The sequence below is a fragment of the Sorex araneus genome, chromosome 8, assembly GCF_027595985.1.
Source record: "Sorex araneus isolate mSorAra2 chromosome 8, mSorAra2.pri, whole genome shotgun sequence".
NCBI lineage: Eukaryota > Metazoa > Chordata > Mammalia > Eulipotyphla > Soricidae > Sorex > Sorex araneus.
The window spans coordinates 45,940,373-45,954,298 of record NC_073309.1 but is presented as its reverse complement, the minus strand read 5'-3'; the positions used below and the strand labels follow the sequence as shown (position 1 = coordinate 45,954,298).

The 13,926-nt window shown below is 58.2% G+C and overlaps 1 protein-coding gene across 2 annotated transcripts in view; it reads left to right on the top strand.

Annotated features, from left to right (window-relative positions):
• The window catches only part of GRIK5 (glutamate ionotropic receptor kainate type subunit 5), a 61,247-nt gene extending 47,785 nt beyond the window's left edge, over positions 1 to 13,462 (top strand). For both annotated transcript variants that reach the window (XM_055145047.1, XM_055145046.1), the window contains 5 exons: positions 5,957 to 6,122; positions 7,228 to 7,453; positions 9,922 to 10,050; positions 10,131 to 10,252; positions 12,529 to 13,462. In XM_055145047.1, coding sequence (XP_055001022.1) covers positions 5,957 to 6,122; positions 7,228 to 7,453; positions 9,922 to 10,050; positions 10,131 to 10,252; positions 12,529 to 12,954 — 1,069 coding nt within the window. In that variant the 3' untranslated portion in view covers positions 12,955 to 13,462. The remainder of the gene's footprint in view (positions 1 to 5,956; positions 6,123 to 7,227; positions 7,454 to 9,921; positions 10,051 to 10,130; positions 10,253 to 12,528) is intronic.
• The last annotated feature ends 464 nt before the right edge of the window (positions 13,463 to 13,926 follow it).

Sequence of the window (13,926 nt, the reverse complement as noted above, 5' to 3'; positions counted from 1 at the left end):
TGCCTCCCCAGGCCTCGGTCCCTCTCCTGCTTTCCCCCCGCCCCCCTGCCTGGCCAGCAGGCGCATCTGAGTTTGATCTCGCTTGGGTTTTGTTTTGTTTTGGGGTCACACCCAGCAGTGCTCAGGGGTTACTCCTGGCTCCGCACTCAGGGATCACTCCTGGTGGGCTCAGGATGCCAGGGATCGAACCCCAGTTGGCGGCGTGTAAGGCAGATGCCCTCCACACTGTGTTCTTACTCCAGCCCCGGAAGTCACGTTTTATGCCGGGAGCAAGTGCCGGAGACCGCAGCTCATTCAGACAGTCCCTCACGCCTCTCCCTGCTGGTGACACTTAGCTGCCACTGTCACTGGCAGGCAACAAAGTTTCATCCTCTGACTCTGAACCTTTGGCCTCAGGGTTGTCTGTATTTCTACCACTGCTGGATGGCCAGTCCTTCGAAGCCTTCCTCTCTGTGATCGCTTCCTCTTCGGCCACTCACACTCAGAGTGGGCTGCCCAGGGCAGAGGTCAGAGTTAGACATGGAACTCTGTGCCTTTTCCAGCTTCCACAAGCCACCTGCAGTTCCTTACCTCGTGGCCCCTTCCTCTATCCCCTGAAACTCATTTTACCCCCAGCTCCCTCCCTTCCTCCCTCTCTCCCTTCCTCCCTCTCTCGCTCCCTCCCTCTTCCCCCGACCCCCCACTGCTTTTAGGCCACTCCTGGCTCTGTGCTCAGGCTTACTCCTGGCAGGGCTTGGGGAGGCCCTGTGTGGTATCAGAGCTGGAGCCCTGGTCGGCTATGGGCAAGGCCAGAACCTTCCCCATTCTACTATCTCTAGTCCCTCTGGCTCACGCTTGTCTCCACTCTTGAGTCCTGCGTCTGTGCACGCCTTCAACAGATGTTTCAGCGGGTGTGCATCCGCAAATGTCACCCCACTCCAGGGATTCCGTAGGCTGGGACTAGTGGTGGGTCCTGGAACGCGTGCCCTCACAGCCACGGCCTGGCCAGAATCCCCTCCGAAGCCCCTCATCTCCAGCACCCAGGACCCCTGAGCACAGAGCAAGAGTAGTCCCTGAACACCTCCAGATGTGGCCCAGCTAACCCCCAAATAATAATATATTAAAAAGTTGGGGCCGGGGGCTGGAGCAGTAGCACAGCGGGTAGGGCGTTTTGCCTTGCACACGGCCAACCCGGGTTCGATTCCCAGCATCCCATATGGTTCCCTGACCACCACCAGGGGTCATTCCTGAGTACAGAGCCAGGAGTAACCCCGGTGCATTGCCGGGTGTGACCCAAAAAGGAAAAAAAAAGTTGGGGCCAGAGCAATAATACAGTGGCTAGGGCATTTGCCTTGCACACAGCTGACCCTGGCACCCCATATGGTCCCCGGAGCTTGCTAGAAGTGATCCCTGAGCTCAGAGTCAGGAGTCGGTCCTGAGCACCACAGGAGGGGGGCCACCTCCAAAGTAAAAGGCCTTACCCGTTTGTCTGCTGCACTTCATCCCATCATCTGAATACATGTTTCTCCTGGTTTTTTTTTTTTTTTTTTTTTGCTTTTTGGGTCATACCTGGCTATGCACAGGGGTTACTCCTGGCTATGCATTCAGGAGTTACTCCTGGCTGGTGGTGCTCAGGGGACCATATGGGATGCTGGGAATCGAGCCCGGGTCGGTCGCGTACAAGGCAAACGCCCTACCCGCTGTGCTATTGCTCCAGCCCCACATGTTTCTCCTGCCTTAACTCAATGAAACCCATCAGTTGTGTGTTTGGGGCAGACTCTGCTTGAACAGTAAATGTATTTTTGTGGGGTAGGGGCCTCGCCTGACAGTGCTCATGGGCTACTCCCAGCTCAGTGCTCAGGTTTCCTTCCCATTGGTGCTGAGGGGACCCGTGCCCCGGCCCACTGAGCCAGCTCCCCGACTCCGTGGTCTTTCTCCTACGTTTGTCCACACAGCTCCCGATCCGGGTGCTCCTCATTTCATCCCGTCCATCCAGATTTCCATCTGGGATTACTTTCTGATGAGCCAGACAATTGCCCTTAACGTTTTGCCAAGTGCGGGTTGGCCAGCAATTAATTTGCTTTCTTTGCATGAAAAATCAATACTGCATTATCTTCTTGGTAGGATCCCTTGACTGGAGCTGGAATTCGAGGTAAACATTCAGGTTCCCCTCCCCGCACGCTGCTACGTGCGGTGCTGGCTTGCCTGCTGGCAAGACATCTGTCCCGACGCTTACCTCTGAGTCTGTGGGAACCCTGAGCTGCCCCCTGCCCCCCAAATTGTCTGCCTCTAAGATTTTTCCTTTAATCACCTCGGTTTTTGGCAACTGATCCTAACACGTCGACGTGTGTTTATCTTACATTGACACTACTGGACTTCTCACAACTACAAATTTTTCATTTTCATGAGACTTTAAAATGTGGCCTCTGGAGCCAGAGCCATAGTACAGCGGGGAGGGGCTTTGTCTTGCACACAGGCGACCCAAGTTCTATCCTGGGCATCCCATATGGTCTCTGGAGAACCACCAGGAGTTGGGGCTGGAGTGATAGCACAGCGGGTAGGGCGTTTGCCTTGCACACGGCCAACCCGGATTCAATTCCCAGCATCCCATATGGTCCCCCGAGAACCGCCAGGAGTAATTCCTGAGTGCATGAGCCAGGAGTAACCCCTGTGCATCGCCTGGTGTGACCCAAAAAGAAAAAAAAAACCTGCCAGGAGTATTTCTTGAATGTAGAGCCAGGAGCAACCTCTGAGCACTGCTGGGTGTGGCCCCCAAACCGAAATAATAGCAATAATAAATAAATAACATCTTCTCGGACCAGAAGGACAGTACTGCCAGTTGGAAAGGCTTTTATTTTTTTCAAACGCCCTACCTGCTTTGCTGTCGCTCCAGCCCCAAGTCAGAAAGGCTTTTGTCTTGCTCACAGCCAACCCAAGTCCAATCCTCAACACCCCTTATGGTCCCCTGAGCCCCTCCAGGAGTGATCCCTGAGCACAGAACCAGAAGTAAGCCCTGAGCAATGTTCATATACACACACCCCCCCAAAAAACCTTTTCTCCTCCTTTAGAAATTCTCTTTCCTCTGACCCTTGTTTTAATGTCGCTGATGTTGAGAGAACACATCAGTGTGTGCAGCCAGAAGTCACTGGCAGTATCAAGGATCAGAGGCCCCAGAGCTGCCACAAGCACACGCAGCACACGTAGTGGCACTGGGCATTGAGTTCGTGACTATATACTGGCAAGGCCGGCACTCTAAGCCACTGAACTCTTCCTCCAGGCCTAAATTGCACTTTTATTTTGGCGGGGGGCACATCTGGTGATAAGGATTACTACCTGGTTCTGCACTCAAGAATCACTCCTGGGGCTGGAGCGATAGCACAGCAGGTAGGGCGTTTACCTTGCATGCGGCCGACGCAGGTTCGATTCCCAGCATCCCACATGGTCCCCTGAGCACTTCCAAGAGTAATTTCTGAGTGCATGAGCCAGGAGTAACCCCTGTGCACCTCCAGGTGTGACCCCCCAAAAAAAAAAAAAGAATCACTTCTGTTGGTGCTCAAGGGACCAAATGGGATGCTGGGGATCGAACCCTGGTTGGCCACATGCCAGGGATGGAACTTGGACAGCCCTTATGCAAAACCTGCACCCAAGCCCCTTGAGTCATCTCCCTGTATTACTCGTGAATATATTCTTTATTTTATTTTATTTCGGTTTGGGGCCGCACTCGGCTGCTCTCAGGGATAACCCCTGATGAAGCTTAGGAGGAGAGGTGACAGGGTTCAAACACGCTTGGCTGTGTGCAAGGCAAGCGCCTTTCCTGCCGTACTGTCTTTCTGACCCCGATTTTAAAGACTTTTTCTAGCAGTTCCTTGTGGATTTTTTTCCCCACCCTGGAGCTTTTTTGGTTGACCGTCATTCTCCCAGCAGCCCCAGGGGCGGGAGAGCGCTCCGCCCTCACGGACTTGGACCACTAGAGGGCGCTGTTCCCCGTGTGCGCCCAGGAAACTGCTCTCCCAGCTGGTTTTCTGGACCTCTCTCACTTAGATACTCAGCCAGAAAGATTTCTGGGGACCTCATGCAGTTTTCTGGACCCCTCTCTCCGGGCAGCTTCCATCTCTCAGATACCCTGGCCTACAAAGTCTAGCCCTCTTGGCCTTCCTGATGTCTAAGCCTGCAGTGCACTGGGTTTCCCTTCCTGCCTGACTCAAACCGAGCCCCAGAGGCTGGGCCAGAAGATGCCCTTTTGGTTCCTCATTTCGTGAGAGCACAGTTCTGTGATGTCTGTGACCCCGTGAACTCAGCAGTTTTTTATTTACTCAGGGGGAGGGTGTTTCCAGGCCATAGCAGGGTCACACAACCGATCATTTCTTCTTTCTCTTCCTTCCTTCCTTCCTTCCTCCCTTTCTTTCTTTCTTTCTTTCTTTCTTTCTTTCTTTCTTTCTTTCTTTCTTTCTTTCTTTCTTCTTTTTTGCTTTTTGGGTCACACCCAGTGATGCACAGGGGTTACTCCTGGCTCATGCACTCAGGAATTACTCCTGGCGGTGCTCAGGGGCCATATGGGATGCTGGGAATTGTACCCGGGTCGGCCACATGCAAGGCAAACGCCCTACCCGCTGTGCTATTTCTTTCTTTCTTTCTTTCTTTCTTTCTTTCTTTCTTTCTTTCTTTCTTTCTTTCTTTCTTTCTTTCTTTCTTTCTTTCTTTCTTTTTCTTTCTTTCTTCCTTTCTTCCTTCCTTTCTTTCTTTCTCTTTCTTTTGATCTTTCTTTCCTTCTTTTCTTCTTTCCTTCTTTCTATGTTTTGGCTTACTCCTGGCTTTTGCACTCAGAACTCACTCCTGGCATACTTAGAGTACCATATGTGGTGCTAGGGATTGAATCCGGGTCAGCTGTGTGCAAGACTATGTTCTACCTTCTTTACTATCTCTCTGCTCTCTCTTGCTCTCACTCTCTCACACTCTCTCTCCTTTCTTCCTTCTTTTCCCTCTCTCTTGCTTGCTTTCTTTTCCTCTTTCTTCCTCCCTCTCTCTTTCTCTCTTTCTTTTTTCCTTTTTTCTTTTTTTCTTTCTTCTCTTCTTTCTTTCTTTTTTCCTTTTATCTTTCTTTCTTTCTTTCTTCCCTTCTTTCTCTCTTTCTTCCTTTCTTTCTTTCTTTCTTTCTTTCTTTCTTTCTTTCTTTCTTTCTTTCTTTCTTTCTTTCTTTCTTTCTTTCTTTCTTTCTTCCTCTCCTTCTCTCTTTCTTACATGCCTGGCAGTGCTCAGGAGCTACTCCTGGCTGTGTGCTTGAGGTCATTCCTGGTGGTGCCTGGGAGACCATGCAATGCTGGGGATCGAATCCAGGGATTCCACGTGCAAACCTGCACTCTGCCTTTTGAGCATTTCAGCCCCAACTTATTTTCTTCTATCTGAAAGTGCAAGGAATATTTCCTCCTTCCCTTTCCTTTTTGCTTTAGTGTTACACCCAGCAGTGCTCAGGGCTGACTCCTACCTCTGTGCTCAGGGATCACTCCTGATAATGCTCTGAGGACCATATGTGGTACTGGAGATTGACCCGGCATCGGCCGTGTGGAAGGGAAGCGCCTTACCCCTTACTCTCTCTCTGGCCCTCCCTCGCCATTTTTGCGGCTGTAATGCTGGCAGGGGTGTGCACCCTTGGTTGCAGTGCTCACACACACACTTGGTTTGGCACCAGACATCCCACTGACAGTGCTGCCAGGATCAGTCTTACTGATAATGGAGTGGGGCCAGGGATCGAACTCATGGCGTCCTGCCTGCAAGGCCGCCACTCTCCCAGCTGAGTTATCCCTGGCCCCTGCAAACAGTGTTTAAAACCAGAGCGCCTGGCTCCAGAATCCAGACTCTAGCATCTCCCCTCGCCAGCCGCCCCAGTGCCTTCCAGATGCCGGGGTCACGGGGAGGGGGCACCCCCTATGGCGCAGGTGGCACGACGCTCCAGCCTGCGGCTCCCCCTTCCACCCCTCAGGTGGGCCTTCACCCTGATCATCATCTCCTCCTACACGGCCAACCTGGCCGCCTTCCTCACCGTGCAGCGCATGGAGGTGCCCGTGGAGTCGGCCGATGACCTGGCGGACCAGACCAACATTGAGTACGGCACCATCCACGCCGGCTCCACCATGACCTTCTTCCAGGTGGGACGTAGGGCCGGGATCGTCCGGCCCACTGCGGCTCGGTGGCTCAGGGCCGCCGGGTCAGAGGGGCCTTCACTCCATCTCTCCACCCGTCCGACCTTCCGGGACTCTGGGGAACAAGAAGACCACACGAGTGCCCTGGCCAGCGGGGAAGGGGCCCTTTCTTCTCCAGAGGGAGGCAGTAAGGTTCCTCTGAGCTGGACAGACAGGCCCACCGGGCTCCCGGAGGCTGCTCAGAGGGTCGAGTCTGGGGAAACAGGAGGGCAGAGGGGTCCTGTGTTGGATGGAGGAGGGAACTGGAAGGAAACCGAGGCTGTGAATGGCCTGAGAGGGCTGGGCTTGGAATTTGGGGTATGGTGATGGTCACAGAGCAGAGGCCCCTGGAGAGCTGCAACTGCCCTCTGAGAGGCAGAAGTGGTGGTGGGGGGGTGGACATGGGTCTGGAGGGAGGGATTTTCCCCCCAAGGGTCCTACTGGACAGGACCCCAGAATCCAGGAGTCTCAGGCTAGAGCCGGGGTCCAGTGTCTGCTCCCAGGTCCTGTGAGGCCGGGAAGTGCTGGGAGGACTGTGTGTGTGTGTGTGTGTGTTGGGGGGAGGGGGAATTGCAGGAGGGGGGTCCCAAAGTGGAGATCAAAGGAAGCTTGAAACAGTCCTGGGTGGGGACTGGAGCAATAGCACAGCGAGTGGGGCGTTTGCTTTGCATGTCGCCTGGGTTTGATTCCCAGCATCCCATGTGGTCCCCTGAGCACCGCCAGGAATAATTCCTGAGCACAGAGCCAGGAGTAACCCCTGTGCATCGCCAGGTGTGACCCAAAAAGAAAAAAAAAAAAACAGACTATAAAAACAGACCCCGGTGGTGCAGCTGGGGTGGGGGTGGGGGTGTGTGTGCATGAATGACCTGGCCCTGACCTTGAGCAGTCTGTCCATCTGTCTGTGTCTTGGGCTCCTTTCGACCTCTCCACTCTCTCCACGCTCTTGGGCTGTGAAGACTTCCTGCGCGGGGTGGGGGGTTGGCGGGGAAGGCCAGGGCCAGGGCTCAGGGGAAAAGAGGGGGACAGGAGGTTCCCCCTCACACTGACTCCTTCCCGTGCCCCGTCTGCCCAGAACTCTCGGTACCAGACCTACCAGCGCATGTGGAACTACATGCAGTCGAAGCAACCCAGTGTGTTCGTCAAGAGCACGGAGGAGGGCATCGCCCGCGTCCTCAACTCCCGCTACGCCTTCCTGCTCGAGTCCACCATGAACGAGTACCACCGGCGCCTCAACTGCAACCTCACCCAGATCGGGGGCCTCCTCGACACCAAGGGCTACGGCATCGGCATGCCACTGGGTACGCGGCGGCCCGGGGCCACAGGGCCCGCCAGTGCGTGCTGTGTGAGCCCGCAAGGACTGGCTGCCCCCACCGAGGCAGGGGGGAAGGTGTTGGCCCTGACCCAGGCAGGTGATGTCGCCATCGAGAGCCTCTGCACTGTCACCAGCAAGGATTGGCCTAGGGGCAATCCCCGACAGCCTGCAGGGTCAGCAGGAGAGTCCAGGGAGCCAGAGGGCAAAACTGAGCAGGCTTCTCTGCTCATCCCACCCCCAGCGTGAGAACCTGGGTTTTCTTTGGTTTGGTTTGGCTCGGGGGTGGGGGGGCACATGCAGAGGTGCACAGGGCTTACTCCTGGCCCTGCGCTCAAAGATTACTTCCGGCAGGGCTCAGGGGACCATATGGGATGCCAGGAATTGAACATGGGTCAGCTGTGTGTAGAGCAAATGCCCTAACTGCTATACTACTCTGGCCCCAAGAACATCAGTCTTTTTGTTTGTCTATTTGGGGGTCACACCCGGTGATGCTCAGGGGTTACTCTTGACTCTTTACTCGGGAATTACTCCTGACAGGGCTCAGGGGACCATATAGAATGCCAGAGAGCAAACCCAGGTCAGCCATGTGCAAGGCAAGGGCCCTACTGCTGTACTATTGCTCTGACCCCGCGAACCTGGTTTTATTTGCTTCATGTTCTCTGCACCAAACTCACATCCTGGCTCACAGCAGGTGGACAGGGGAAAAGGATAATGGATGGAAGGATGTATGTATGTATGTATGGATGGATGGATGGATGGATGGATGGATGGAAGGAAGGATAGAAGGATGGATGGATGGGTGGGTGGATAGATGGATGGAAGGATGAGTGGGTGGATGGAGGAAGGATGAGTGAATGGATGGATGGGTGGGTGGATAGATTGATGGGTAGATAAATGGATGATGGATAGATGAGTGGATGGATAACGTGAATGGAGGGGTGGGCAAATGGATAGAGGGGTGGATGGGCTGATGACAGGTTGACTGATACGGGTAGACAAATGGATGACTGATGGATGGGTGAGTGGATAGATGGTTGATGAGTGGGTGTGTGGGTGGGTGGACATAATGGAAAGATTGAAGAGTGAATGACTCTGCCAGGGATGTCTGGACGCAACGGTTTTGACACTAGGACTCCAATTTTCTGCCCGGTGTCAGCACTTTGGTTTTCACACCCATCAGCTCCCCAGTGACTGCGGCATTCCTGGCCATCGCTGCTTAGCAAAGCGCCGAGCCTGCACTGTGTCAGGGAAGGGGGGCATAGCCTGGTGCTGCAAGGCACAGGCTCTGGGGACACAGATCCTGGTCTCGGTGAGGATGGAAGGAGCCCAGGGGGAAGCCCAAGGCCTGAAGGTCAGAGGCTGGAAGAGCCTCAAAGGCTGGCGAGGGAGGTTCTGAGGATGGGGAGGAGAGAGAGATGGGCGCATCACTCCACACCTGGGGAGTGATGCTCCTAGCAGAGGGGTCCAGGCACTGCGCTGGACACAGGGGTGGGGGGGAGCAGCCGTGCCCTACTCGCCTGCCACCAGGGGCTCAGACAGCAGACGGACACAAAACTCAGAGCTCTGTGATGTCCTGCCGGCTAGTGACAGCTATCTGTGCCCCAATAAGAGAGGAAGCACCTCGTGCCCTTCTAATGGGTGCATCTTTTAATGAGAAGAACCTGAGAAACCAGGGGTTAAGGCACCTACCTTGCACTCAGATGCTTCTGCTTCCATTCCTGGCACCACATAGGGTTCTCCGAGCACCACCGGGGATGGCCCCAAAGCCAAAACCAAAAATGAGTTTAGAGGGGTGGGAGCAATAGCACAGCAGGTGGGGAACTTGCCTGGCACGTGACTGAGCCCCATTCAATCCCTGGCACCCCACTGGGTTCCCCAGCATCACCAGGAGTGATCCCTGAGCGTAGAGGCAGGAGTAACCTCTAAATATTGCCGGGTGTGGCCCCAAAACACAAAAAAATGAGGTTAGAGAAGACCCCCAAAGGAGGTGCCATAGGGTTCAACAGAGGGAATATTCTACGCAGAGGCAAAGGCCGCCTGGCCATCCCTGAAGGAGCGGCAGGATTCAGAGCAGCTGGAGCTTGGGGGGCGGGAGGTGCCCTGAGACAGGACAGTGGAGGGAGGGTCTGGGGGACAAAGAAGGGAGAGTCAGGACAGGAGGGAGGGTCTGGGGAGACAGTGGAGGCGGGGGCTGGGGGACACTGGGAGGGAAGTGGGGTGCCCTTGTTCTGACTCTCCGGGAGCCACCACAGAGCTTCTAGCAGAAGGAGAAGGAGGAGCGATCGGACAATTTTCTGACATTTCCTTCAGGGCTAGAGAGAAACGGGGGAGGCCTGGGGGGTGGGGACATCAATGTTGGTGAGGGACTGTGCAGGGGTCACGGCCCACGGGGTGGGGATGGGCAGGCCCCCCCCCCCGCCGCACCTGGCCAGCGCCCCCTCCTGTGCCACGCAGGCTCCCCGTTCCGGGACGAGATCACCCTGGCCATCCTGCAGCTGCAGGAGAATAACCGGCTGGAGATCCTGAAGCGCAAGTGGTGGGAAGGGGGCCGGTGCCCCAAGGAGGAGGATCATCGAGCGAAAGGTCAGCCCCCTCCAGCCACCCCACTCCCCTGCCCTGCTGTGTCCCTGCCCCTCCCAACCGCGCCCGCCCCTGCCTCGCAGGTCTGGGCATGGAAAACATCGGGGGCATCTTCGTCGTGCTCATCTGCGGCCTCATCATCGCCGTCTTCGTGGCCGTCATGGAGTTCATCTGGTCCACACGGAGGTCGGCCGAGTCGGAGGAGGTGAGGGGGCAGGGCCGAGGCAAAGTGGGGCACTGGGGGGTGAGGAGACCTGGGGAGGGGAGGAGGGCCCAGAAAGACAGAGGGGAGGGTGGAGGGGGCAAAGCCAGAGGCAGCTGGAGGAGGAAGAGGCACTGGCTGGGCTGACGCAGGCCTGCAGCTCTCACGATGGGGGATTTCAGGGTCCTCAGCATGGCCCTCGGACCCTTTCAGGACTCAGTGCTCCCACCGTTTCCAGCCTTGGTCCTCCCGCTTCTGATCCTCATGAGTTTATGTCTGTCCTCCTGAAAAAAGTAGCCGAGTCCGAGGCTGCTGACAGGGCCCCCTTCTTGCCCGGCCCCCGTTGCTCCCTGCTGGTCAGGCTTCTCTCCTTCCTTCCCAAGGACGCCCCGTCCCTGCTCGCAGTTTCCCCCGCATCATCACTTTCTCTCCGCTGCACCCAGTGCTGTTCTCCGCCTGACCCGCTCCCCCCACTTCCAGCCTGGGAAACAGCTGGGTGGGGGGGCCCTCATTCTCATACACATCCGGCCCCCACTTCTCCACCGAGATCCTCCCTGTCTGGATGGCTTCTGCCCGGGCCCCAGGCACACGCCCTAGACCCTGTTGGGTCCCTCCTTTGTCGGAGAGCGCTAAGGCTTCTCCCACGACTACATCTGCATCTCTCTGTACCCCCTCGGCCATCCATTCTGGACAAACGCTGCTTCAGCCCCTCTGTGGACTGGCGACTCCCCGAACCCCATGACCCAGCCATAAGCACCTGGAAATGGCAAACTCCCCTTGGCACACAGGTTTTGCCTGACGGGACTCTGGGTCCGTCTGAATGTGGCGGTCTCCGGCCCAACCTGGCCCCTGTCTCAAAATGCCACTGTGGGGGCTGAGTTGTGTGGTGGGGGGGGCGGACAGAAAGGCCATGCAGAGCAGGCAGGGCCCTGGAGACTCACTCCCACCAGCTCCTAAGCAGGGACATGCTCCACGAAAGCCGGGGCTGGCCAGGAGCAAGAGCAAGAGCAGTGGGCAGACGGAGGCCAGAGTCTATCTGTTTGCCCCGGAAGGAGGAAGTTCAGTGAAGCCGAGGCTGGCCCGGCTCCAGGCTGGATCCCGGCCTGGGGGGTGGTTGGGTAAAGGCTTCGATTGGCAGATCTGCACACAGAGAGAGGCCCTGCTCTCTAAGAATTGGCAACCCCAGGCAGGCAGGGCAGGCTCCCAGGCCAGTGAAATTCTGAACCCACCCACAGAGACTTCTGAGACACAGGAAAGAGACGGTGATGAGCAGCGGCTGGCGGGGCTGTTGGCAGCTGCCTCAGGAACTCTCCAGAGGGCTGCTGGGGCATCTTCCCTTGGCGCGGTCCAGGAGAGAGCCTGGCAGAAGCCGCGCATTGCAGGGCCTGGCCCGGTTCTCGCCACCTTGCTACAGAGGCAGAGGCCATTCCCGAGGGCAGGACACTGCCATGGGAGGGGGCTGCCTGGTGTACCCTCAGATGTGTGTCCCCAAACCCAGGCTTGCAACTCGGACTCCCCAGCAAACAGGGACAATCAGCAGAGAGGCCAGAACTGGGGGTGACTGGCCCAGAGCCCCTCCCCCATCTCTGCAGCCCTGCTCTCTCCTCTCACACCCTCAGCAGATGCCTGTGCCCGAACCCCCCCCCCCCCGCCCCCAGGCCTGAGCCGAGCCCCAGCTCCTGGTCAGTGCTCCGGTCCAGTTTCCACCATCCTCTGTACTCCTGGCAGGGGTCACTTTCTCCTGGGTGATCTATCCCTGGCTTCTTGCGGTGCCAAGGAGACCCCCCCACCCCGAGCACGGGCAGCCCTCAGTCTCCCCCTAGTGTGTCCTAGAAATTCCCCCGACTGTTATTTTTCTCTCGGAAGTGCCTCCAGCCTCACACCTTCTGAACCACATCCACACAGTCGCCACAATGGTTTGGCTCTACAGAAGGGGATGGGTGGGCACCTTCAGTTGTCCTCTGCCCTCCCCACTTCTGTTTCCCACCCCTATGAGGGCTGCATGAGCAGCAGCAGAATCAAGTAGGAGGGAAGGGCTGGGGTGGGAGTGGGGGGCCCGGGGGCACCAGAAAACAGCCCAGTGGAAAGAGTGGTGCAGAGAGGAGGCGAAGGGCAGGTTCAGGGACAAAGCCAGACCGGGAGAGAGGAGGCGAGCAGGGGAGGTGAGGCCGCCACGGGGAGAAAAGGGGAAACGGGAAGGAGTGGGAGAGGAACTGAAAGGAGGGGGAGGGAAGAGGCCGCGCGGGCGCTGGTGACCGCGCCGCCCGCCCGCCCCGCAGGTGTCGGTGTGCCAGGAGATGCTGCAGGAGCTGCGGCACGCCGTGTCCTGCCGCAAGACGTCGCGCTCCCGCCGGCGCCGGCGCCCGGGCCCGAGCCGGGCGCTGCTGTCGCTGCGCGCCGTCCGCGAAATGCGCCTGAGCAACGGCAAACTGTACTCGGCGGGCGCGGGCGGTGACGCGGGCGGCGCGCACGGGGGCCCCCAGCGCCTCCTGGACGACCCGGGGCCGCCCGGCGGGGCCCGGCCGCTCGTGCCCACGCCCTGCACGCACGTGCGCGTGTGCCAGGAGTGCAGGCGCATCCAGGCGCTGCGGGCCTCGGGGGGCGGCTCGGCCCCGCGCGGCCTCGGCGCCCCCAGCGAGGCCACCAGCCCGCCCCGGCCGCGGCCCGTCCCCGCCGGGCCCCGCGAGCTGGCCGAGCACGAGTGACCCCGGGCGGCGCCCCGGACGGACCGCAGGACTGGGGAGCCCCGCGCGCCGGCCGCCCGCGGGGGGATCGGCGGCTCCCGGTCCAAGTCCAAGCCCGGCCGCGCCCCCTAGTGGACTCGACGGAGGGTGCCGCGGACGCCCGCACTGCGCCCCCCACCACTGCGGACCCGAGGAGCCGAGGACTCGGGGGCGCCCTGACCGGAAGCGGAAAGCGGGTCGGCGCGGAGAGCTCCTTCCCGGGAATGGCCAGCAACCCCCGCTCCGGACTTGACGCAGCCCTCCCCACTTCTGGAGGAGGGGAGGGCCTACGGGCAGATGCGTGTCCCCTGACGCCGCCTCTCGACTCTTCTTTCTCTCTTTTTTTTGGGGAGAGACCTCGGAATTTCTATGAGACCCCTCCAGGGAGGGGGTCAGTTGGGCCCCCATCCCTCCCCCTCTGCCACACCTCCAGTCCCTGTTGGAATAAAAAAAAAAAAAAAGAACAAAACCCCAAAGCGGTGGGGGGATACTCGGGTGTCATTTCCTGGGGGAGTGAAAACGTTATGTGCTTGGGGCCTGGGGAGAGGGCAGAGGTGGAACTACGAACGGAGTGGCGGTCACTCGGGCGCAGTCCCCACCGCCAGCGGGCCAGCTCAGGCCCCAGCTACTTGCTCCGCTGCACTGACCTTCTCTCAGGACGGAAGGAGGCTGCGACAGAGACCCTGAGGCAGATGGAGAGAGATGCGGGATCTGGAGAGGCGGGGACACGGGGAAGGAGACAGAAAGACAAACCAGATGGGCCTTGCGGGCGGGGGGGGGGGGAGGAGGGATGGCCGCGGGGAGCGGCACTGGGGAGGGGGTGCGCGCGAAAGCGTGTGCGCGTGCGTGCGTGTGTATGTGTGCGCGCCTCGTGCATGTGTGTGCGCGCCTGCGTGCATGTATGTGTGTGAGCGCGCTTGTCGGTGAGGCCATCTTTGGCTGGGACTGTATCCC